Source organism: Chiloscyllium punctatum, chromosome 13 (assembly GCF_047496795.1).
Source record: "Chiloscyllium punctatum isolate Juve2018m chromosome 13, sChiPun1.3, whole genome shotgun sequence".
Lineage (NCBI taxonomy): Eukaryota > Metazoa > Chordata > Chondrichthyes > Orectolobiformes > Hemiscylliidae > Chiloscyllium > Chiloscyllium punctatum.
In genome coordinates this window covers 108,081,409-108,104,296 of record NC_092751.1, presented here as the reverse complement: position 1 = coordinate 108,104,296, position 22,888 = coordinate 108,081,409, and the positions used below count along the sequence as shown (strand labels likewise).

At 39.7% G+C, this 22,888-nt stretch overlaps 1 protein-coding gene across 2 annotated transcripts in view; it reads right to left on the bottom strand.

The window, feature by feature from the left end:
• Positions 1-419: 419 nt before the first annotated feature.
• LOC140484764 (protein transport protein Sec24C-like) overlaps positions 420-22,888 on the bottom strand; it is a 75,147-nt gene continuing 52,678 nt past the window's right edge. For both annotated transcript variants that reach the window (XM_072583581.1, XM_072583582.1), the window contains 13 exons: positions 22,370-22,494; positions 20,632-20,823; positions 19,855-19,948; positions 19,257-19,373; positions 18,192-18,362; positions 16,353-16,449; positions 13,450-13,595; positions 11,618-11,756; positions 9,703-9,821; positions 5,700-5,879; positions 4,354-4,545; positions 3,432-3,521; positions 420-1,718 (listed from right to left, as the gene is read on the bottom strand). In XM_072583581.1, coding sequence (XP_072439682.1) covers positions 1,578-1,718; positions 3,432-3,521; positions 4,354-4,545; positions 5,700-5,879; positions 9,703-9,821; positions 11,618-11,756; positions 13,450-13,595; positions 16,353-16,449; positions 18,192-18,362; positions 19,257-19,373; positions 19,855-19,948; positions 20,632-20,823; positions 22,370-22,494 — 1,803 coding nt within the window. In that variant the 3' untranslated portion in view covers positions 420-1,577. The remainder of the gene's footprint in view (positions 1,719-3,431; positions 3,522-4,353; positions 4,546-5,699; positions 5,880-9,702; positions 9,822-11,617; positions 11,757-13,449; positions 13,596-16,352; positions 16,450-18,191; positions 18,363-19,256; positions 19,374-19,854; positions 19,949-20,631; positions 20,824-22,369; positions 22,495-22,888) is intronic.

The following is a 22,888-nucleotide window of genomic DNA, read 5'->3' as shown; positions in this document are numbered from 1 at the left end:
AACGAACAAACCCACATCCAGAATCTCAACCTGAGCTACAAAATTTCTCAAAACTCGCTAAGAAATTTTCAGGACGTTGAAATAAAATATTAAAGAGCATTGCCATTGCTTAAATCTCAGAAACTAAGGGTCCAGCTCAAACTGGATTCATCAGCAACACAGCAATGTTCATTTCAAAGTAAATGGACCACCAAGGATTTGTAAGTTTGGAAATGGATCTACACTGTCCTGCAGTATCCTGGTTTGCAGGACTCTGATTTACTGTGATAACAGCAAATTCCAACCAGAGTTACAGATTGGACCTCTCCATAAACATGTAATCCACCCGAGAATGTTGGCACCAGGGCTGCTAAACATGAATCTCTCCACCTCAGATGCACTGTAAGACTGAAATAGAAACTGGAGGGCAGCTCTGAGGAGACATTTGGAAAGAAATGTATTTATTGCATCAAAAATTAATGTCCCGTTTACAACAGCACATTGTTTTCCTTTTACAGCAGGCTGCAAAATAATCAGCACGGAAACCCAATCCAGTAAACAGGAATTGGCAGAGACAAAGTTTATCCGAGAGAGGAAGGAGATGGTGAGGGAATTGTGCATAAAGACTCCATATCACCACTGCTCATCTCCACTTGTATTCGGTACAATAGCATTTAGGTACTCCTTTTCTCGAAAGAGGCCATCAAATCCCAAAGTCTCTCAATCTCCAAAGTTTATAACCAGAACGTGAGGCTAATGACACAAGGATTAAATTATGCCATTCATTCTGGGATTTCATGCATTGGTTGGATAATTCTCAGGATTTGAATTTATGATGCAGGCCTGAGGTGGAGATCAGTGACTTTGAATTGAGCAACTTGAGATGACTTACTCCCTTCGCTGATCAGGTAATAAAATCCAAAACGCAAAAAAATACTGACATTTTGCAAATGTTTTAAAAACCCTCTCCCACCCCCCCACCAAAGCCCTTGCTGACAATCAAATGCTTTCACCTAGAGTCTGCAAAGGAGTCCAGCAGAGAATTTAATCATTAGAAATGTTAAGCATTCACAGAAGTTTGAGTGAATAAGATAGCTTATTTTTCATTCACAAACCTATTGACATTTAAGGACCTAATTAACAGACAGAACGAAAAAAGGCTGTTGTACAACATGAAATGATTATTTCAGGTGTGTATAAAAATAATTTCCAGAAAGTCGAACCATGTTAGCAAAGCCACAAATTGGATTTTGTTCAATTTATTGAGTTGAAAGCTTGTGTATCAGGAGCTTGCTCTTTCATACATCCAACCACACTCAGTGCATTTCTTTTCATCTCCTCATACACAAGAAACACAGCAATACCAGTGTTGAAAAGATAGCTCTCATAGAAGATTCTAAATCATATACATTATACTGTACTATTAATTCCTTACATTACATCAGTATTAACAAGTTAGCCACATGCCCATGTTGCCTCTGTGGCAGCTCCTGACAGACAGGACCCTTGTTTACATCCAAGATTGTTGGGACCATTGGGAAGCATCTCTTGTCGTGTAAACAGCTCGGCCCCACCCAAACCCCATACACCCCCAAAGTTTAGCTGAGTAGCTGTCGAATCTCTTTGTGCATGTGGCAGAGAAAGTCCACGTATGAGGCTCCACCATTCACACTCTTATCCTCCATGAGAAAGTGTTTGAAGAGCAGCTCCATTTTGTCATCTTGCTTCACAATCATGAGCTGCAAGAAGAAGTTGACAAATCAGAGGGAAAGAACCTGAATTTCAATTGTGTACCAGCACAAACTGACCATTTCATAAAGCACCTTCGCATTAATGGCCCCATCTTGAAAATCAGTCATCACAATGTGGGGAAAATACAACTACAAAATTCTGCACTGCAAGCTCTCCAAGCAATAACAAACAAGTGCGCACGTGCGCAAGAGAAAAAATGTGTCTGTGCGTGCGCATGCACATGTGTGTGTGTGAGAGTGAGACACACACACACAGACAGAGAAAGAGAAAGACAGAGAGAAAAAGAGACAGTGAGAGGATGGTTGAGGAGTAAATGTAGATCGGGAATCTGGAATAGCTCATTGTTTTTCTTTCAAAAGTATCTTAGGATTTTTTACTTGAGTCTAAAAGGACAGACATGGACTAATACATCAGCTAATGCGGCACTCTCTCATCATAACCCGAAAGTGTTAACTTTCAAATCTGACTTGTTCTTACGGTTTTTGAAGGAAATAACAACTTTAATCACTCTTAAGGGTTCTATTAATACACTGCCCTTGACAATGTTATACAATAGCTCCAACTCTCAGATAGAGAGAGACTCTAAATGACAATGAGTTTGCAAAGCACCTTGTGAAATGGATCACAGTCAATCCACCTGATTAATTGGGATCACTAGAAGGTCAGCCAGCAGTCTTTGAGTACTGAAAGCATTTTCAGAATGGTTCTCTCCCTGACATTTCACATTCGTTAATGTATCTTTGGGAATTCAGCAATGAGTAACCAACCACCTGATTCAGTGAAGCCTGTCCACCATCGACAAGGCACAAATTAGAAGTGTGATAGAGTACTCGCCACTTGCCTGGATGAGTGCAGTTCCAAGAACACTCAAGAACCTTGGCACTATCCAGGACAAAACAGCAGTTTGATAGATATCACATCCACAAACATCCACTCTCCATCCACCACCAATGCTTAGTAGTAACTGTGTATACCAGCTACAAGATTTCAGAAATTCACCAAGGGTCCTTAGTCAACACCTTCCAAACCCACAAATGCTACCACCTGGAAGGACAAGGACAACTAGGGATGGGCAATAAATTCTGGCCTAAGCTAGCAATGCTCACATCCTATGCATAAATTTAAAAAACTTTGCACATCCTGTGCTGTCTCCAATAGTGATTATACTTATATTTGAAGTGTTTTGTCATGCTGTTATAATGTCTCAAAGCACTTCATCAATACACATCATAAAATCTAATGAAAACCAGCAAGATATGCTGTACAATTGAGCAAGGACAGGGTCACCTTGAGGCAGCTGATGTCAGCTTCTGATGTGAACTGTACCTGGCAGAGACAGACAGAGCTGCTCGTCATCATGTTACATCTGCTTACCCCCAGCTAACACTAGGGACAGCAGGAAGCAGCCCATGTGTTGCTTTGCAAGAGAAAGGAAGAGGTGACTATGCTCTGAACTGGAAGACTGATATTCCTACAGCAAGTTGTAAATGGCAGGCTGCAAGGTAGTTCTTGCACCTGGAAGCTGAGTAGTACAAAACATGACACATTTCGTGTCACCTTGCCCTTTAGATTCAATCCCTCATTGTTTATCCAGTTATTCAAACCATAATGACTGGGGACAAATGGAAAAGAATACATCACTACAGTAAGCAATGGATTAATAAGGTATTATTAATTATAAAATGCTGGATTTCATTTACCTTCATAAACCTGGGTCTCTGAGCACGTATCATATCAACCATGGATCGTAATTTTTTTGAGCAAGGATTATCCAGCATTGGTAGAGCAGTCTGACAAACAAACAAACAAAGCCAAAAATCAAAACAACCTACATCTACTCAAAGAGCACTTCTATTTTTACTGAACTCAATTAAGAAATTCATAACATCATATTTATTTGTAACAGGATTTCTTTTCAATTAGTTTGTACATCTATTAAAATGAATGAATAAATAAGTTTTATTCTTCAGCATTCACATATTTAACATTATTCACAACCTAAATTCAAACTGTTGACAATACAGCTGCAATGAATGTAACATCAGTTTGAATGCACATCGTTGCTAAAGGCATATTGTAAATCTGGACTTGGCTCTGAATTTAGTTCCAAAGTTAGTTCATGCCCTTACGTTATCATAAACTAAGATCAGTTAACTCTGAACAAAAGCGGAGCTACTTCAAATCAATGCTCTGCTTGTGCAAATGACATCCAAAATACAGCTGTATTATTGTAAACATCCGCAGTAATAAAGAAATAACCAGTTTGCTTCCTTCCAAACCTGAGAAAGGTCATTTTTTTACTTGTGTATCTGCCAATAACAAACTCCAAGTTAGAAGTGTAAAGTTCACAATATATTGCAAAAGCCTTGACACCCTGGATAGGCTTCGTCACCATAGAAAATGTTCCACAGTCAAAGCCAGTCCATAGTTCATATATGAGTCAAATTTCTTACAAAACCAGTCCATAATTCATAGCAGTTAAATTTCTCAACTCAGGAAATTTGCGCTTGTATCAATGCTTCAGATTCCCATAACTCAAACCAAGACCATTCAACACAGTATTAAGCAAAAGCACACCTACAAGAGTAAGATGGGTATGATTTACTTTCAGCTGAAACTCACCATTGCAGAATCAATCTGTCCAAATGACTGCACGTTAAAGATACTCTGGATGAGGTCGTGCTGTGTATTCATTCCAACCCAAATGAAAAGGTTCAATCCATTCTCCAACAGGTAGATACCACCCTTTGATAATCGCTCCTCTGAGCAACGAATGGCCACTGGGAAGTCATCACTATCCACATCCATTTTGTGCTGAGAGGACAAAGAGGCAACATTACAGTCACAAAGATTTTTTTTAAGAAAAGATTATGAGTGTTAATTTTATGAACCAAACATTTCTATCATTTGCCACAATGATTTTATCATTGAATAGACTGAGGTGGATGCTCATTTAGTTCCTGTTGCCTATACACAAGAAAAAAGAACTTGCATTTTTTTAAAACACTTTTCAGGAACTCAGAGCATTTGGCTGTAACTGACTTCCATGAAGTCCTTCTGAAGTGCAGTCACTCATGAATACGTGAAACATGGCAGCCAACTTGCACACACAAACCCAGCAATTGTTTTTAAAGCAGAGTTAATGGAGAATAAAGATTGGACATAATAATGGGAGACCCAACTTCTACTTTGCTGCTCTCTGAAGAATGCCTTGCAACCTTTTTACCTCCAATTGGGGGCAAATAACCTCAGTTTAACATCTCCATCAGTGCAGCACTCCCCAAATGCAACACTCTAGATTGACACTGTTAAGTGTCCTAAGTTTCTTTGTGAAAAATGCTCACATTCTTGAATCTTAATTGTTCTATTCTTATCCAAGTCACTTGCTCCCAGCAAAATAGAATGGAAAACAGAAAAGGATGCAACTGCATGCTCAGCATCTGTCAAAGACAAAGTAATTTGGGGTAGTTTGCTATTCATCAGAAAGCACCCAAATATGTTGACCTGCAGATTCTGAATTTGAGAACACTCAGGATCAAAGAAGGCCAATTTAGACCAGGTTACCACTGCAATACCTCCAATTCTGAACTGAAACCGAATATGACATTCAAACCTGGAGCAGACACACTTCCCTCAACATGTCACAATTTACGCAGGGTAGCCCAACTTTGCTGGCCATTCTCACACTTTTCTTATGGGTACAGCAACTGAAGCTGCCTGCTCGAAATGAGTAACATGAAATTTAACAAAAATATTCCTGGAGTATTTTCTACACATCGAGGTCATCAAATTTTAACATCACATGCTGAGAGATGACCTTCAAAATTTTAACTTCCTTTACTGTAGTGTTTAGACTGACAATAGACATTTATGCCACACTCCTCACAACCATCAGATGTCTCAAAGTGCTTTACATGCAATGAAGACAATGCTGTAATGCAAGAACAGCTCATTAATTGCTTACTCACCACAGGTAAAAGCCTAGGATAGAAGAACACATTGGTTTCTGCTACATCCATAGATGTGACAAGTTGACGGATATAGGCGCGATCATCAGTGGAGATCTCAGTTCCAGGCTGTAGGACATCACTCTTCAATACACAGTTCAGGTACACAGGGAGTAGCTTCATGCACTCAGGCAGGATCAACTAGGTGAAAGGTGCAGCAAGTGAAAAAAACAACAATGGCAAAGCTCAGTATAAGTTCACCAGAGTAGGGGTGGGGAAGGTGGCACTGGAAATACGACAGTAAGACAGCAAGTGTGTCACGAGTGTCAAGAATTTTGGGGGGCATTTTGGACAGCCAAGCAGTCATATGACCAAAGTTTCAACAGTTGAGAAGGAATATCTGAGTGAATGATGAAATTACTTCCATTGGTTACTAAGGTGTTCATGAGTATATGGACGTTTACCATAGCCACAAGACCTTTAAAATATTGAATCCCTTCTGTGTGGAAACAAGCCCTTCGGCCAAACAAGTCCATACCGACCCTCCGAGGATCAACCTACCCAGACACCTTCCCTACTCTATTGTTCTACATTTTACCCATGACTAATGCACCAAACCTACACATGGGCCATTTAACATGGCCAATTCACCTGACCTGCACATCTTTGGATTGTGGGAGGAAACTGGAGCACCCAGAGGAAACCCACGCAGACACGGGGAGAATTGTCAAACTCCACACAGATAGTCGCCCGAGGCTGGAATCAAACCCGGGTCCCCTGGCGTTGCGAGGCAGCAGTGCTAAACGCTGAGCCATTGTGCTACCCCCACTTAAAATGTGTATAGGTGACAATCCGAAATTCTTTGCCTTGCACAGAGCAGGATTAGGATGGAAGGAACATAATGTTTAGATCCTGTACTAGCTAGTAATTATTCATAGCTACAAAATCTGAGGGACAAGTTAGGGGACAATTAGTTTACTCAAGGAATTCACAAAGCAGCAACTGCATTTGAAGCATCATAACTGAAAATGCAGCTTTTGAGTCATCCTGAGACACTGCATACAAGCTCCCTTATTTCTCTGAAGGACAGATTTGCAATTATGCAGCATTTTTCACCTCAGCACGCTGTGTTTTGCTGATACAACACTTGAAATGTAGTCACTGAAGTCATAAAAGGAAACATAGCAAACAATCTGCACAGCAAGATCCCAGATAGGGCAATGTAACTACACACAGGGAATGGCTAGAATATGAGATTCTCTGCCAATCAATGCTGCAACAAAATCCACAAAATCTTTACAAAGAGAAAGCTCACACACAAATTTGAAGCTGAAGTAGACCATTCAGCCCATCCAATTTGTTCGGCTATTGTAAAAGATCATGGCTGATGCATGTATTTTGAATTCCACATTCCCGTCTACCCTCTGCCTTAAAAAGTCTGTATGGTGTGTTCCAAGGTCTCACAATCTTAAAGAATTTCCCCTGATCCCAGCCTGAAAAGGGAAACCCCTCAATTTGAGAGCAGCGCTCCTTTAGTTCTGGACTGACTCTCAAGAAGAAACATTGCATCCACTTTGGTCAAGACCATTCAGGATCATTATATATAATCAAATCCCCTCTCGCTCTAAATTTGTATAAACTAGCCCAGTTTGTCTAACCTATAAGACAACTTACTCATTCCAGTTATCAATTAGTAAACCTTCCCTGAACTGTCCCCAATATATTTATGTCCCTCCCTAAAAGGAGACTAAAACAGCATAGTATTCGAATTGCGTTTTCACTGATGGTCTATATAACTGCAGTATGGCATCCTATTCAGGAAACCCGAAAGGTTAAATTGCAATATATTTCTCACCCATAACAAGATGCTTTGGACAAGTCGTGCCCCGATAATACTGCTAAGTATTATAGCAATGAATATTGCTACCTAATAGCTGGAGAATAAATTAGCAACCACTGCTCCTAGGTGTCAGTGTAATTCACATTTCAACCTAACGAAATCTATTCCAGTCTTTCTCTGACTGCAATCCCGCTCCCAAGAATAGATATGTGAAATATGAAGGGTAGTCACTCTTCATATTACATTTAGTCTCAATTACTAAATCATATGCAAACTTGTTATTTTACAAGGAGCACAAACAAACATTTAATAATAGTCAACGACACATCTTACATCAATAGCCCTCTCAAGTTAACTTTCAAACACGGATAGTAACTGAATTAATAAAAATTTCAATGGTAATTAGATTAGATTACTTTCAGTGTGGAAACAGGCCCTTCGGCCCAACAAGTCCACACCGCCCCGCCGAAGCGCAACCCACCCATACCCCTACATCTACCCCTTACCTAACACTACGGGCAATTTAGCATGGCCAATTCACCTGACCTGCACATCTTTGGACTGTGGGAGGAAACCGGAGCACCCGGAGGAAACCCACGCAGACACGGGGAGAATATGCAAACTCCACACAGAGAGTCGCCTGAGGCGGGAATTGAACCCGGGTCTCTGGCGCTGTGAGGCAGCAGTGCTAACCACTGTGCCACCGTAATGCTGCAATCATTTTTTGATTCTCAACTTATAAACACAGACAATAAACTTTGATTTTGGAGATTGAAAGCTGCCTCATTGCACTTTCCTTGATGGCATTACTTCTGTTTTAGCAAAATTAACTCATCAAAACCTAAGTGGCATGAGCAGCCAAACAAATAAGAACTTGCCATATTTAGTGATTTTCATTATCTTAAATCATGGTAAACAAGTGCAATTATAGTTATAACAGAGGAAACAAATTTGCACGTAGCAAGGTCCCATGAAAACCAAATACAGCATCTGTTTCTGATTTAAGAGTAGATATTTATCAGAATAGTGGGGAGAACTCCCCTCACATTGCCCTGGGATTGGTTTTAGTTACTTAGGGCAGACGGTTTAAAATCTAATTCAAAAGACAGCCGTTTAGACAATGCAACCATCAATATGCTAATAAGGCTTCAGTCTAGATGATGTGCTCAAGTCCCTGGAGTGATGACTTGAACCGTAATCTTCTGAATCTGAGGTGAGTGCGCTATCACTGAGCTAAGGCTAAATAACTAACCAAGATATTTATTTTTAGTTGTTTCTTCAAAGAATCTGCAGCAAATATCACTAACTTAACAGATACAAGTTCCTCAGCAAAAAAAAACTTAAGTTAACTGAAGCTAGAATATGATCTCATTTAAAATGGAAGACATCTTTTTGACACACCGAATCTAAAATGTGAGAATGGAATCCTGCAGCCTCATCTGCTTGTTTCACTTCTTATAACTCATGTTAGTATCCAGTATTCCCAGTACAGAGAGCAGTAAATGAGAAATAGCCTTATAAAGGCTTGATTCTGACACAGATAGCAGCTGAGCAGCCAAATGGATGCCCAATGGGTTTGAGGAAGCTTAATGCATATGGCACATGGGTGATTTTCACTTTACGTAAATTATGTAATGCAATAGCCCCCTTGCCTTCTCTTACTGCAATTGAACACTTGTTCTTTTGGTTCACTGCCATCGTAATAGCTTCCACTTTGTATTCTACAGTATCTGCCACCAACTGGTTCAGTCAACTGAGACCTGTACACAAACCTGCTCTTTGTCCAAGTATCTAGGGGACCTAGATAAGATTTAAATTCAATATTTTCACAAATTTTAAATTCGTAATTGAGGACTTAACTGAGGACTCAATGCGCCCCAGCATTAGTCCACAGACTATTCCACTCTCTCCATGTAACGTCAAGAAATAGCTAAAGCTACAAGATACTACATCAGCTATGGGTCCTGACAATATTCCAGCAATAATACAGAGAAAGCCTGGTGATGAGTTAGCAATTGGTTCTATTTATGATCAGAGATCACAAGCACAGAGAGATCAGATTCTCAAGCACTACTCAATCGGTTTTCGTTCCTTACCAAGAGTAGCCAATTTGTGCTCAAGCTCAGATGAGATTTGCTAAACCAAACCTATCACAGTAACTTGCAAATGATGCTACTTGCCTACCTGTCCAGCTGATGATGGACTTGCACAATTCTTACGGTAACATGCGAGAATCTGAGCAGACTGGTTAATTAGGTTATCGCGCACAGTCTTTGTGGGATTGCTCAGTACGCCACGATATGCTGCAAAGAGATGAGAAAATAGCTTTACAGTGTTAAATCAACAGTAATATAAGATGGCAGTGTACTAAATGGCTTACAAACCTCACATTAATTCTATTGTCAAATCACAACACTTACACCCAAGTCTTAAACCTAAAGAACACCCCCTATGGTACAAGGGCAATATATTTTTTAACATGGTTGCATTGGTGTTACAACTCTCCAGAGTCTTCAGCAGTAAAATATCAATCTTCTGGAAGCTGTTATGAGTAAACTTGCCTTGTCTTTGAATACTGTTTTCATAACTAGTAAATTTAAAGAGATGGAACAAAGATGGTTTTGATGGAGCAGTACACCTTTGGGTTATCCACCACTCCAAACAACTGTAAATCAGAGCTATTAATCGACAGCATGGGGACTTAAGCAGTTCAAGGCAGCAGCTCACAACCACCACCACCACCTTCTCAAGGGCAACTAGGGATGGGCAATAAGAAATACTGGCCAGTCAGCAATGTCCACACCCCATGAGTTATTAAAAACTAATCTACAGGAACTCTGATTTCAGATCTAATGCTGATCTCATCTGTGTGCCTCCTGTGTAGCTGTAACCTTATATGCCTTGCTCTAAGTACCCTTGTATGCTATGACCTGCTTGCGTAGCTCGCAAAGCAAATATGTTTTCATTGTATTTAGGTACATGTGACGACAATAAATCAAACCAACACCAAAAATGCCTTTTCTGTAAATTTACTCTTTCTTTAAAAAAAAAGAGAGTATCAGTGCATTATATAGGATAAAAATAATGCCTTTTTGCAATGAAAAAGTTTACAATTACCAAAATCATCTTATGAATTACCTTAAACAAAAGGTAACTCAAATATTGTCATCTCCAGTTTTTAACATAATTTTTTTTGTTTAAATTAATGCAAAGTTCCATCCAGTGGAACATTAATATATACAGATGAATTATGACACTGCTGGCTTTGATATGAGGATGAATTGTGAAGCTTTCATTGAAGTATCAAAAGACCCATCACTGACAATGTGTGTGCAACTCAGGCATCTTCAGACAATGACTGCATCTGACACTGGCTTTGTTCAATGAAATATGAGCTTGAATTAAAGGTAGTAATCTAAAACCTGCTAAATAGTAATGGCTGGAGATCAGGATGAAAAAGTGATATTATTTTTCCCCACCTCAAATTACATAGTATTTCAGAAATGTTCAGCATAGTCAGAGAATAAGACCTGCTTTGAGGTGCTTGATAACAATCTAAATTGACCTCAATTCAGGAAGTAGTGTCATTTTGTTTGTGATTATAGGCCAAGTGACTGACAACTAGTTGAAACCAGATACTGGATCCTGAGCCCTGGATTTTGATGATTAGTTTCTACAGTAAACTGCAGTATTGCTTTGCACCATCTATCTCCCATCCTGAAACTGTCAGTTGGAGGCTAAATTCTATGTCACCGTTGTTAAGTTGTGATTTGAGCGTGTTTTGGCAAGTTCATAAAACTGCAGAAGTCAGCGTCATTCCCAATCACATCTTCTGGCAAGATCTATATATCCACACTGCCCAACTGTTCTATCCTTGATCCTGACCAAACAGAGGAATCCTGACTGACTGACCTTCCTGTCCTCCACCCATTGAGCCTCATGTTTATATCGTGAAAACCAGGTCATTGTGATGAGCTAACTTATACAATATTTTTTTCTTCCCAATACTTGCTGCAATGACACTGAGCCAGATTCAATGGCCTCTACAGTAGAACAATTTCTGCAATAAAAACTTGGTGAAATTCTGGAAGCAGCTTACCTAGTTTCACAAAGTAGTTGATAAGTGTGTCAGTCTCACAGTTTCGGTAAAGATCAGCAAGCTGAGTACAACAATTAAGAGATAAGTTGTGTATACGTAACCTCCTCTGTCCACTGCAACTGGTATACAGCAGAGCACACTGTGGAGGGGGGTGGGGAATGAAAGAGAGAGAGAATAGCTCATTTATCAAATGCATTGGTGCAGCACGAAAATAGAAGTTGAAACTTGCTTCAGCATCTCAAAGGGAGTCCAATTGAAAAGTGTGTTAGAGAACTGTACTAAAACATGTTCCCTGAACAAAAAGGTTTCAACATTCGCACAAATGCCATCACAAAAAAAGCACCGAATACAACTGACATTCACTGTCTCAATGGATGTCAAACTAATTAATGCATTTTTCAAAAGACCATTAAATTAAAAAAATCAAAAAAACTATAGAACTTTGGATATTGAAAATCAGAGAAAATCAGAAATTACTGGGAAAACTCAGGTCTGACATCATCTTGGAGAGAAAACAGTCAACATAACAAGTTCAAAAGAATGGTCACTGGATCCAAAACCTCACCTCAGTTTTCTTTCCGAAGATGCTGCCAGACCTGCTGAGCTTTTCCAGTAATTTTTGTTTTCATATTAGATAAATACCCATAGCAGGAAGAGAATAGCAGAGTGGGACTAATCACATAGCCCTTTTCAAACCATCAGCACAGATACAATGGGCCGAATAGCCTCCTTCCATGCTCAACAACTGAGGAGATTAACAAATTTTGACCATATCAATTATCACGTCAAAATGTTTCAGTGATCTAATATATCTGAAATTCAAAAACCAAGTTAGTTGACTTGTTCTGGTTTTTTGAATCTATTTGCTCAAAAACTATCAGAAAGAGAAAATTTAACGATGAAGGAATTGAGTGGTTTGGATTTTCAGCAGATCCAAACATACGTCCATGCACTCAACAAAGCAAATAAACAAACCAACAACAATAAGTCCAAGGGTTTGATGCACAATCTGTCCGGTTCCCGGTCAGAGCGTAGTTTGTGCACTGCGTTCAGGTCAGGTTACAAAAACAGGGAGATAATCAGGTCTTCAGGAAGCTTGTAAAAAAAAAGCCACAAGTCTGAAAATTTGGCTAACAGGAAGATTTCGGAAATGTTGACTTTCAGTCTTTGAAGGTGATGATTAAAGAACAGAGATAACAATGCAGATAATAGTGGAGAAAAACTTGTAGTAAGACAAAAACTGCAGTAAGACAAAGAGCACAGATTAAGCTAACAAATGGCAATATACTGGAATAGATTTCCAGACAAAGTAGTTGATGTGGTATGAGGCTCGGTGGTGTCTCTTTAGATGGAAAAATCAGAACAACTTGCCTCATCTATATGCATAACTTATCATACAATATTTTGTCCTGTGATGCATTTGCAAATTTGGGACCAGAAATTGTAACATCAATATATATTTGTGCTTAATAATTATGCCAGTACATGGTCAAAATAAAACAGCCAACATAGTCTAGAGCACTGAAGCACTCTAGCAATGCGTAATGGAAGATGCTTCACAGCCAAATAGTAAGCACCCAATGTCAGCCATGTAATCAGAGGGCAGTTTAGACCTCACAATGCCATTGACAGAAAGGGAAAATTGACTGGTCCAGAAAATTGTATGCTTGCCCCAGTGAGGGAATGACAAGTGGCATGACCAGTAACACACAGTGGCAAAATACTGAACACAAGATTGTCCTTATTCTTCTTGAATATTAACTGCCATTAGAAAACTACACAATTAATAAAAGGTGGTTCTGTTGATCGAAAATTTAATAGCACTTCCTCACTTGAATCTGAGCTCCAACATCTTCACTTAACTTGTCGTCATGTTTGAACTCCACAGTGATAGCTTTATCACAGTCTAATGCAGCCAGCTCAACATCAGTTGTATTACTCATGTAGAAAGAGCCAAAGAAATCAGTCGCTCTAATCCCTGGAATAAAAACAAATTTTTGACATAAGTTAATTAGAGAAAAATGCCATTTGTTTTTATGTATTCTTATAATGGCGTTGTCAACCTCTAATTTTGCTTCAACTAAACAATGTCCGAGATCATTTCAGAGGGCAGTTAAGAGTCAACTACATTACTGTCTGATGTCACCCAAGAGGCCAGACTAGGTCAGGACAGCAGATTTCCTTCATAAAGAGAGATGAGCAGACCAGATGTGTATTACAACAATCGCCAATGGTTCGATGATTGCCATTATAGGTGGCCCCCAATTTATGAATGTCCAACTAACGAAGGCCTGTACGTATAAGTGACATCCTAAACACAGGCACATTAATATTAATGTTAAAGATCCAACATGTGGACATTAATTTGTACTTAAGAACAGCTATTTTATGTTTTATGTATTGTGTTCCAACTGCATATAAATTGATCTCCAAACGTACTCAGGAACAGAACCCACTTGTAACCGGAGCATGACCTTTTTTGAAATTCCCCAGAGATGATTCACATTTATGATGAAGTGTCTTCACTAAGATTGTGTGATCGCCGATAACAAAATTGGTTTCTAAGTTTATCTACAGGAAAATGTCCATTTTAAAAAACATTTTCAAATAGACATATTGATATCACTCATGATGTCAATGGCAATTAACTCGATGAAACCCGAATGCCCATTTTTACTGTCCTGGTATGAGTAATGTTACCCATTAACATAAGTATGACCAAAAACTGGAATAAGTAGTAAGTATTTATCAATAAGTCCTTGTTTGTAAACAACTGTTAAAAGCAAATATGTCCAAATTATTTATTTGTCTCATTGATACAGTATTAAAGTGCTAATATTTAATAAACATTTGATATAAATGATGTAGCTTCAATCTGAAAGCGATCTAGAGTAACAGAAGATTTGCATGATCAGAACATTGCAGTTTAGCACTCCTTGCTAGTTGCAGATTTATTTTTAATAATCTTCAGATAATGAAATCTCCACATAGTGACTCATTAATAAGCTGTTGGGATTCAATGAACCAGCTCACAACAGTGCTGTGATTGAGCTTTGTATATGTGTGCGCTTGGCAAAACCAAGTGAGAAGTTAGAGAAGTGATTGCAGGGCCTCTTGCTGAGATATTTGTATCAATAGTCACAGGTGAGGTGCCAGAAGACAGAAGATTGGCTAATGTAGTGCCACATTTCAGAAGGGTGGTAAAGACAAGCCAGGGAACTATAGACTGGTGAGCCTAACCACGGTGATGGGCAAGTTGTTGGAGGGAATCCTGAGGGAGAGGATATGCATGTATTTGGAAAGGCAAGGATGGATTAGGGATCGCCAACGTGGCGTTGTGCGTGGGAAATCATGTCTCACAAACTTGACTGAGTTTTTTGAAGTAGTAACAAAGAGGATTGATGAGGACAGAGCGGTAGATGTCATCTATATGGACTTCAGTAAGGCGTTCGACAAGGTTCCCCATGGGAGACTGATTAGCAAGGTTAGATCTCATGGAATACAGGGAGAACTAACCATTTGGATACAGAACTGGCTCAAAGGTAGAAGACAGAGGGTGGTGGTGGAGGGTTGCTTTTCAGACTGGAGGCCTGTGACCAGTGGAGTGCCACAAGGATCGGTGCTGGGTCCTCTACTTTTTGTCATTTACATACAAGATTTGGATGCGAGCATAAGAGGTATAGTCAGTAAGTTTGCAGATGACACCAAAATTGGAGGTGTAGTGGACAGCGAAGAGGGTTACCACAGATTACAACAGGACCTTGACCAGATGGGCCAATGGGCTGAGAATTGGCAGATGGAGTTTAATTTAGATAAATGTGAGGTGCTGCGTTTTGGGAAAGCAAATTTTAGCAGGACTTATACACTTCATGGTAAGGTCCGAGGGAGTGTTGCTGAACAAAGAGACTTTGGAGTGCATTTTCAGAGCTTCTTGAAAGTGGAGTCGCAGGTAGACAGGATAGTGAAGGCAGCGTTTGGTATGCTTTCCTTTCTTGGTCAGAGTATTGAGTACAGGAGTTGGGAGATCATGTTGTGTCTGTACAGGACATTGGTTAGGCCACTGTTGGAATATTGCGTGCAATTCTGGTCTCCTTCCTATCGGAAAGATGTTGTGAAACTTGAAAGGGTTCAGAAAAGATTTACAAGGATGTTGCCAGGGTTGGAGGATCTGAGCTACAGGGAGAGGCTGAACAGGCTGGGGCTGTTTTCCCTGGAGTGTCGGAGGCTGAGGGGTGACCTTATAGAGGTTTACAAAATTATGAGGGGCAGTAGGATAAGTAGACAAAGTCTTTTCCCAAGGGTCAGGGACTCAAGAACTAGTGGGCATAGGTTTAGGGTGAGGGGGAAAGATATAAAAGAGACCTAAGGGGCTACTTTTTCACGCAGAGGGTAGTACGTGTATGGAATGAGCTGCCAGAGGATGTGGAGGAGGCTGGCACAACTGCAACATTTAAGAGGCATTTGGATGGGTATATGAATAGGGAGGGTTTGGAGGGATATGGGCTGGGTGCTGGCAGGTGGGACTAGATTGGGTTGGGATACCTGGTCGGCATGGATGGGTTGGACCAAAGGGTCTGTTTCCATGCTGTACATCACTATGACTCTAAGTGACTGTGGAAGTATGTCATCTAAGAAACAACTATAGAGGTACAAAGGTCTGTATACACTTCTAAACTGTACATATAATATTTTAAGATTTAGATTGTCAAATTCAACAACTGATGAACTGGTATACCTGTGCTGGTGCGCACGCGCATCACTGCGTCAAATCCAATCACTTTTCGAACATCTCTGTGCAGATCATTTAGGAAGCGGTCCCCATCTACTTGTGCCTGACAGCAAACAAATCGCACTTGAAAATTGTTGCTAATTGCAGTCTATAAATATGATCCACTACAGACAGCCTTGTAACAGAATTTTTGAACTTCTGATTATATTTGGCAGTTCTTTGATGCACTTTGATCACAGCCTCATAGGCCAGCTACTTAACTTAAAATTAAAGACAAATTCTATAGTTTATGTCAATGGGTTTAAAAAATGTTGGAAAAATCCCCAAGATTTTCCCAGGTTTCCACTCATAGCCCTTTATCATACAAGTAGAGGCCATTTGGTTCATTTAGTCCATGTCCGCCCTCCACAGAGCAATCCAATGGATCCTATTTCCCCCACCACCCTGGGAAACGCAGGATGCAATGAGGACTGATATGTCGAGTGATCAACGGTTTGCGAATGCAGAGTGAGGTCTGGAAGTTACACAATGACATGCCCAGGAATTCAGGCAGAGTTGGCAAACCTAATTGTCAGAAATGATGTGAATCAATCTACCCAAATTGATTCTTTATTAGATCAGATCGACGTTTAAACACGAGAAAATTTTAAATATTAAATCACAGCTTTTGGCAAACTGAGCTCAAAAAATCTTGACATCTTCCTATTTGCCTCAAGGATTCAGTACATTTGATTAAAAGCTAAATTAAGAGACAAGGTCATAAAACATCTCTTCTATTGAATAGCTAGTTCGAAATACTTTGGTTCTACATAAACAGAATCAGAAAAATGTATAGTACAGAGGCTATTCAAATACCCATGTAATATGTGAACACAAGCTGACAGTAGGTCAAAATAGGTACCTCCTGTTTCAAAACAGAATTAGACAAACTATTGAAACTTCAGGTCGAGTACTTGGGGTTCACCATTCTCTACCTTTTGTACCAACGGCAGATCAGGTAGCCCAAATTTAGACCTCTTCAAGATGATTGTGTCATTTAGGTGACATGGGTGGCTGGACAGATACCCACTCCATTGCTTTTTTAAAAATTTATTCAAGGTTTCATCCTCCAGCTTGTTGATCAAGACCATAGGTACAGTTTCTCTTCTCCACACTGCAGTGCAGATAATTTGCTCTATTTGTATCAAGCACAGTCACAGCAAAACAGCAGCCAGTTCCCCTTTTCTAACAATTTATTCATTAGCTCTCATTCATTACACCACAAAAACAATCTGAGGACAGTTCGCAGGATCACTTCAGTTTATTTGAAGCAAAAGCTCGCTACTGCTGCTTAATCCTATCCTAGAAATAGCAGAGGCGTGACCTGCACTCAAAGATTAAAGAATTTAGAATTCCACAACCAGGGTTTCCAAACAGACAAATAAAAAACATTGATTTTTACATTTAATTCAGGTGAAAGAGCAATTTAAAAATCAATTCATTCCAAGTAACAGCTGAAGAATCACCATCCTTTAACCCAGCTCACCAAAAATGGGTGCTGTGTGAAACATGACTTGTTCTAATTCTCCCCAACAGCATGGGGGTGTACCAACATCGCATGTATCACTGCAGTTTAAGAACATAGCTCAATGCCAACAGGATGGGCAACAGATGTTGGTCTTGCCAATGACTCGCACACCTCTTAAACAGCTCTTCTTAAAAAAGGAAGGATGGATGGTCAATTCTTAGATAATATAGCTTCAAAAGAATTGTTGACAAGTTTGATATTTGTGCCGGTGGAGGCAAGTTAACCGTTAAGGACAGTTATGAAATTCCTATAGTAATTGTACAAATTATAAACATTACCTGGAAAAATGTGTACTTGTAAATAGAACCTCCAGTTTGGTAAGTTACCAACCCTAAAGTAGCCACATCCACATACTGATTGGGAAAGAGGAAGAGATCCACACAGCAGCCTTGTGCCACACATTCCTTGGCCAGGTTATTGTAGAAACTAGTCTGAGGTTGAAACAGAACCTGCAAGATTAGTAAATACGTTTAGTAAATAGAAACACATGATAATTAAGACACATTTGATCAGGTTGTTACATTGTGTGTGAACTTATTACTGGTTTGCCTTTTAACCCAATTTCACATTCCATGGTTTGAGTTAATATAACTCAACCACCTAAGCATTCTACGTGATTATTCTGATAATATTGTGTAGCTTCAGGTTTCTTTTAAATGCAAGTCCCACAAACGTTTTTCCAGTAAGTGTTTCTCCTCCATCACTGGCCCACCAAAGTCCTCCTATCTTTTGTGTCTTTCATCCATATTCACTCCCTCCCGTTCTTTCTGGGGTCTAAATTCCTACTTCCTAGCCACTCTGTCCTCATCAATTTTTGCATATCCATCCTCACTACTTACTGACTTTCTGCCATAATTAACCACCGACACAGGATCAAAACTGTGCAGAACCAAACTGCTATTTAGTCAGTCAGTTAGTCCAGCCAATATTGCAATCATGGAGGCACTCAGCCTCCAATCCCTCAGCCGAGAACTTGAACCCCATCATGTCAAATTGGGAAATTAAATTCCTTAATTATTTGTGGGCTAGCATTAGATAAAATAATTACGCAATCACTCATATTTTCATATCACTCATATCACTCATTTATAAACCCGGCCAATTCACTAATGCCCTCAAGGGTTTGGAACCAGCCAGCCCTACTTGGCCTGCACATGCCAGTACCAAGTTAACTCAATGCATCCAGGTCAGGCAGAATCAGAAATGGAACATTGTTGGCGTCATCACATCCCAGAAACAAATATCAATCAAAATGCATTGTTCAACTTTTATCAAACACAACATCAGTCTTCTAAATAACAAATTTCAAGTTACAAAAAAAAAAGGCATAATGACAATCCTACTTTTTCCTTGTCTGTGTTAATAAGCTTCTTGTCATCCCTATTCTTCAATTTTCCAGGTGCTTCAGCCAAAGGCAAGGTTGAGTGAAATATGAACAATTTACCAGCACACTCTGCTGCCTGCAAATATAAAACACAGAATGAGGGAAGAAACCCAACAGTCAAGTGATATCATAGCAAATACTGGTATCCATGTTCTATAGCAAAACAGAACTCAGGACCGAAGCACAGCAACTTTTCCAAATAAAAGCAGGGTGACTTCCTCAATTAAATACAAGTTACTTGCAGGGATTCCATCCCAGTAACAATAACAGTGGAATCTCCAGATGGGACTGACAGAGGCCGCGTTACTCAATCATATCCATTCTACTGACAGCATGTGGACTGCAGCGGTTCAAGGCACAGCTCACCACCACCTTTTAAAGAGCAATTAGGGACAGGCAATGAATACTTGCAAGTCAGCGATGCCCAAGTCCCAGGAGAGAATATTAAAAAGTTGCAGATCAGGTACAAGAGACCAAAAAAAAACTTTTTTTACCAGAACGAACTCAAGTCAAAATGAATATTCAAAAATAATTCTGGATGTGAATGCAAGTTTTACCTTAAGAGCTTCCAAACCAGCCTGAATGACTGGTCCAAACACAGTCTCAGTCTCTCGTGTATCAGCAAACATCTCAGGAATCTGTTCTAACAAACTGGAAGAGGAGTAGACACAAATCAATTTGTTATCATTGCTGAATCATTTGCTTAACAACAGCAAGATTAATTCAGTTTTGTGAACCTCATGGCATACATTCAACTGATTGTGCTGTGCTACAATTTGTCAAACATCATAGTCAGATCAAATGGCAGATATGGAGAACTCTACATATGTACTTTCAATCGCTTCCATCTCTCAAGATCCATTTCAGTCAGCAGGAATAGGTTATGGAGCTGGAAAGTGTTGCAGAAGTTGAGTTCTCAGATTCAAATATCACCACAGCAAACTGCTAAACTGTTTTCAATAAATCTGCTAATGTGTCAAATGCACCTGAAAAGAAATGCTGTGGAATCTGCTCAACTGAAGTCTAAAATCTTGCACAGATCCAAATCCAACCGAATCTTCAAGCCTCAAAGACAGTTCCACAGAGAGACATTCCACAAGATTATTCAGATTATTATAAAACAAATATTTGTTCACATTTCCAACTGTTAATGTTGATCCAGGAAGAATGGGTTTGGGGGTTAGACACATAGGATAAAATGTGGTCATCACTAAACAACAGATAGAATTCCAAGTATGAACAGTACACTCCACAATACTGCATGTTTGAAGTTTTGTGAAAGCTGGTGAGATACATACAATGCTGTAGGATCAGCAGTGGCTTAGAGTCCTCACCTGTTTATCACAGCCCGCGATTCATTTATGTTAACCAGGAATCCATCAAGCAATGGTACAAACATGTCAGCAATATCAGACACCACCATCATTTGTGGCTGGGCTAATGAGCTTTTCACATTGTAAAAATGCAGAACTTTGTTGTAAGTTACAAATCCAACCCTTATCGCTGATTCTTCTGCATTGCCCTCCCTAGAGAAGATGAAACAAGTTTAAAAATAGGCCATAATTCTTTCACAGCACATTAGGACATGAATGAAGTACCTCAGATAGACTACTGCAGGCTGGAACACTACATCACACCTACCATAAGCAAATGATTAGGGCAACAAACAGTGGCAGCAGATTTTCCAGTGAAGAAATTTCTCACTGGGTGCACAGGAATGATCTTTATTTCTTAAACCATTATGGTTACAGACATTCAACTAATCTGCTACAAGTAGTGAAAATTCAATTCAATTGGGACATAAGTAGAGTCCCAATAGGAATTTGAATAATTCAAAGTTTGGGAGAAGATTTGTAGCTCGGGTGCTCGTTGTTGTGGTTCTGTTCGCCGAGCTGGGAATTTTTCTTGCAAATGTTTCGCCCCCTGTCTAGGTGACATCCTCAGTGCTTGGGAGCCTCCTGTGAAGTGCTTCACAGCACAGAAACGCTTCACAGGAGGCTCCCAAGCACTGAGGAAGTCACCTAGACAGGGGACGAAACGTTTGCAAGGCAAATTCCCAGCTCGGCAAACAGAACCACAACAATTTGAATAATGGTCAGAAAACAAAGAGCTGTGATGAGTAATTACTTTTAAAACTAGATAGTGTCGTACAGTGCTGGTCGTGGGTGTTGAGTGAGGACAACTGCTCTTTCAAATATATCATGATTGAGGGTATACAGGGAATAATCTCAACGTTCAGATGACACCACATAGTTGGAAATGAAGGGGGAAGATAGGAAGGGATGCCAAGAGCACAGATAAAATTTAATGCAAGGTGTGATGTATGTGTTTTAGAAGGAACAATGAAAAGAAATATAAACTTACTGTACAACATAAAAGGGCTCCAAAACAAGATAAGGTGGTTTACAGTGTTGTTAGGGGAGGGAGATCTCGAGACATGGAAGGAACAGTGATATATTTCAGGATGGAAACTTTTTTGAAGGGAAACTTGCTGCTAATGGAGTTCCCACGTATCTGCTACCCTTGCCCTTCGAGAGTGTAGAGGTCACAGGTTGGAAGGTTGATAGTCAGAATAGAAAAGGTGATGCTAAATCTTTATACATTGCTACTTAGGTCTCAGCTAGAGTACCATTCTATATTCATAGCATAGGTATTCATGATATAACATGAGTTTTGTCAATGCAAATTGGCTATAATGCAATTGACGAATAGTGGTCACTGTTTAGATAATGCAAACTTTCTACTATACAGGTATGGTGATTTTCTACAGCTCGAGACTGCACGTGAATGCAACCATTGTGATATACCTGAAATACCTGTACTACACTTTTGGAGGGATGTCACAACTTCTGCAGAAGAAATTTACTGGAATGGTACCTGAACGAGGAACTTCAGTTAGATGGAACTATAGAAAAAGGGACAAGTTTTCCTTACAAAACTGAATCATTTCAAACGTGTGAGTGGATGACAACTTATTTCAATTAGGGTGATGCATGACAAGAGCACCATTACTGAGAAATTACTGACACAGTGCTTTATGATCATTCACGTCAATAATAAATGCGCTCTCACCTTGGAAGGTAATCCAACAGAGTTTTAAGTTCCTCACATAGCAGTTGAACAAGCCCACTCTTCAATGCATTGTAAGACACATCAATCATAAAGATGAAAGCAGGTGGATTAGGGATTTTGTTGTTCTGAAAAAGAAGCCCTTTATGAAATTTACGATGAAGCATATCAACTCCATTGCCTACAGTATTAAGTTTGGCTACTACTGAATTCTATAACATGCACTAACCAGTCACATACTGAGCGACTATTAAAGCAGCACATTGGAGAGTTTCATACACAAGTACCATCCAAGTATCATTTTCTTCAGCAAGGGAAGCAAGGAGGGGAGAAGCTGGGATAGGAAAATCCTGCAAAGCAGTTGATTCAATTGCACAGTGTTCCCAATGTTACAATCAGGTTGAAGTGTACAACAGGAAGGAGGTGCTCCCTGTCTTCCTTTCATTAATTCATGGGATTTGGCCTTCTAGCTGAGCGAGCATTTGTGGATAGGATTAACTGGAAATGAGTATTATCTTGGGA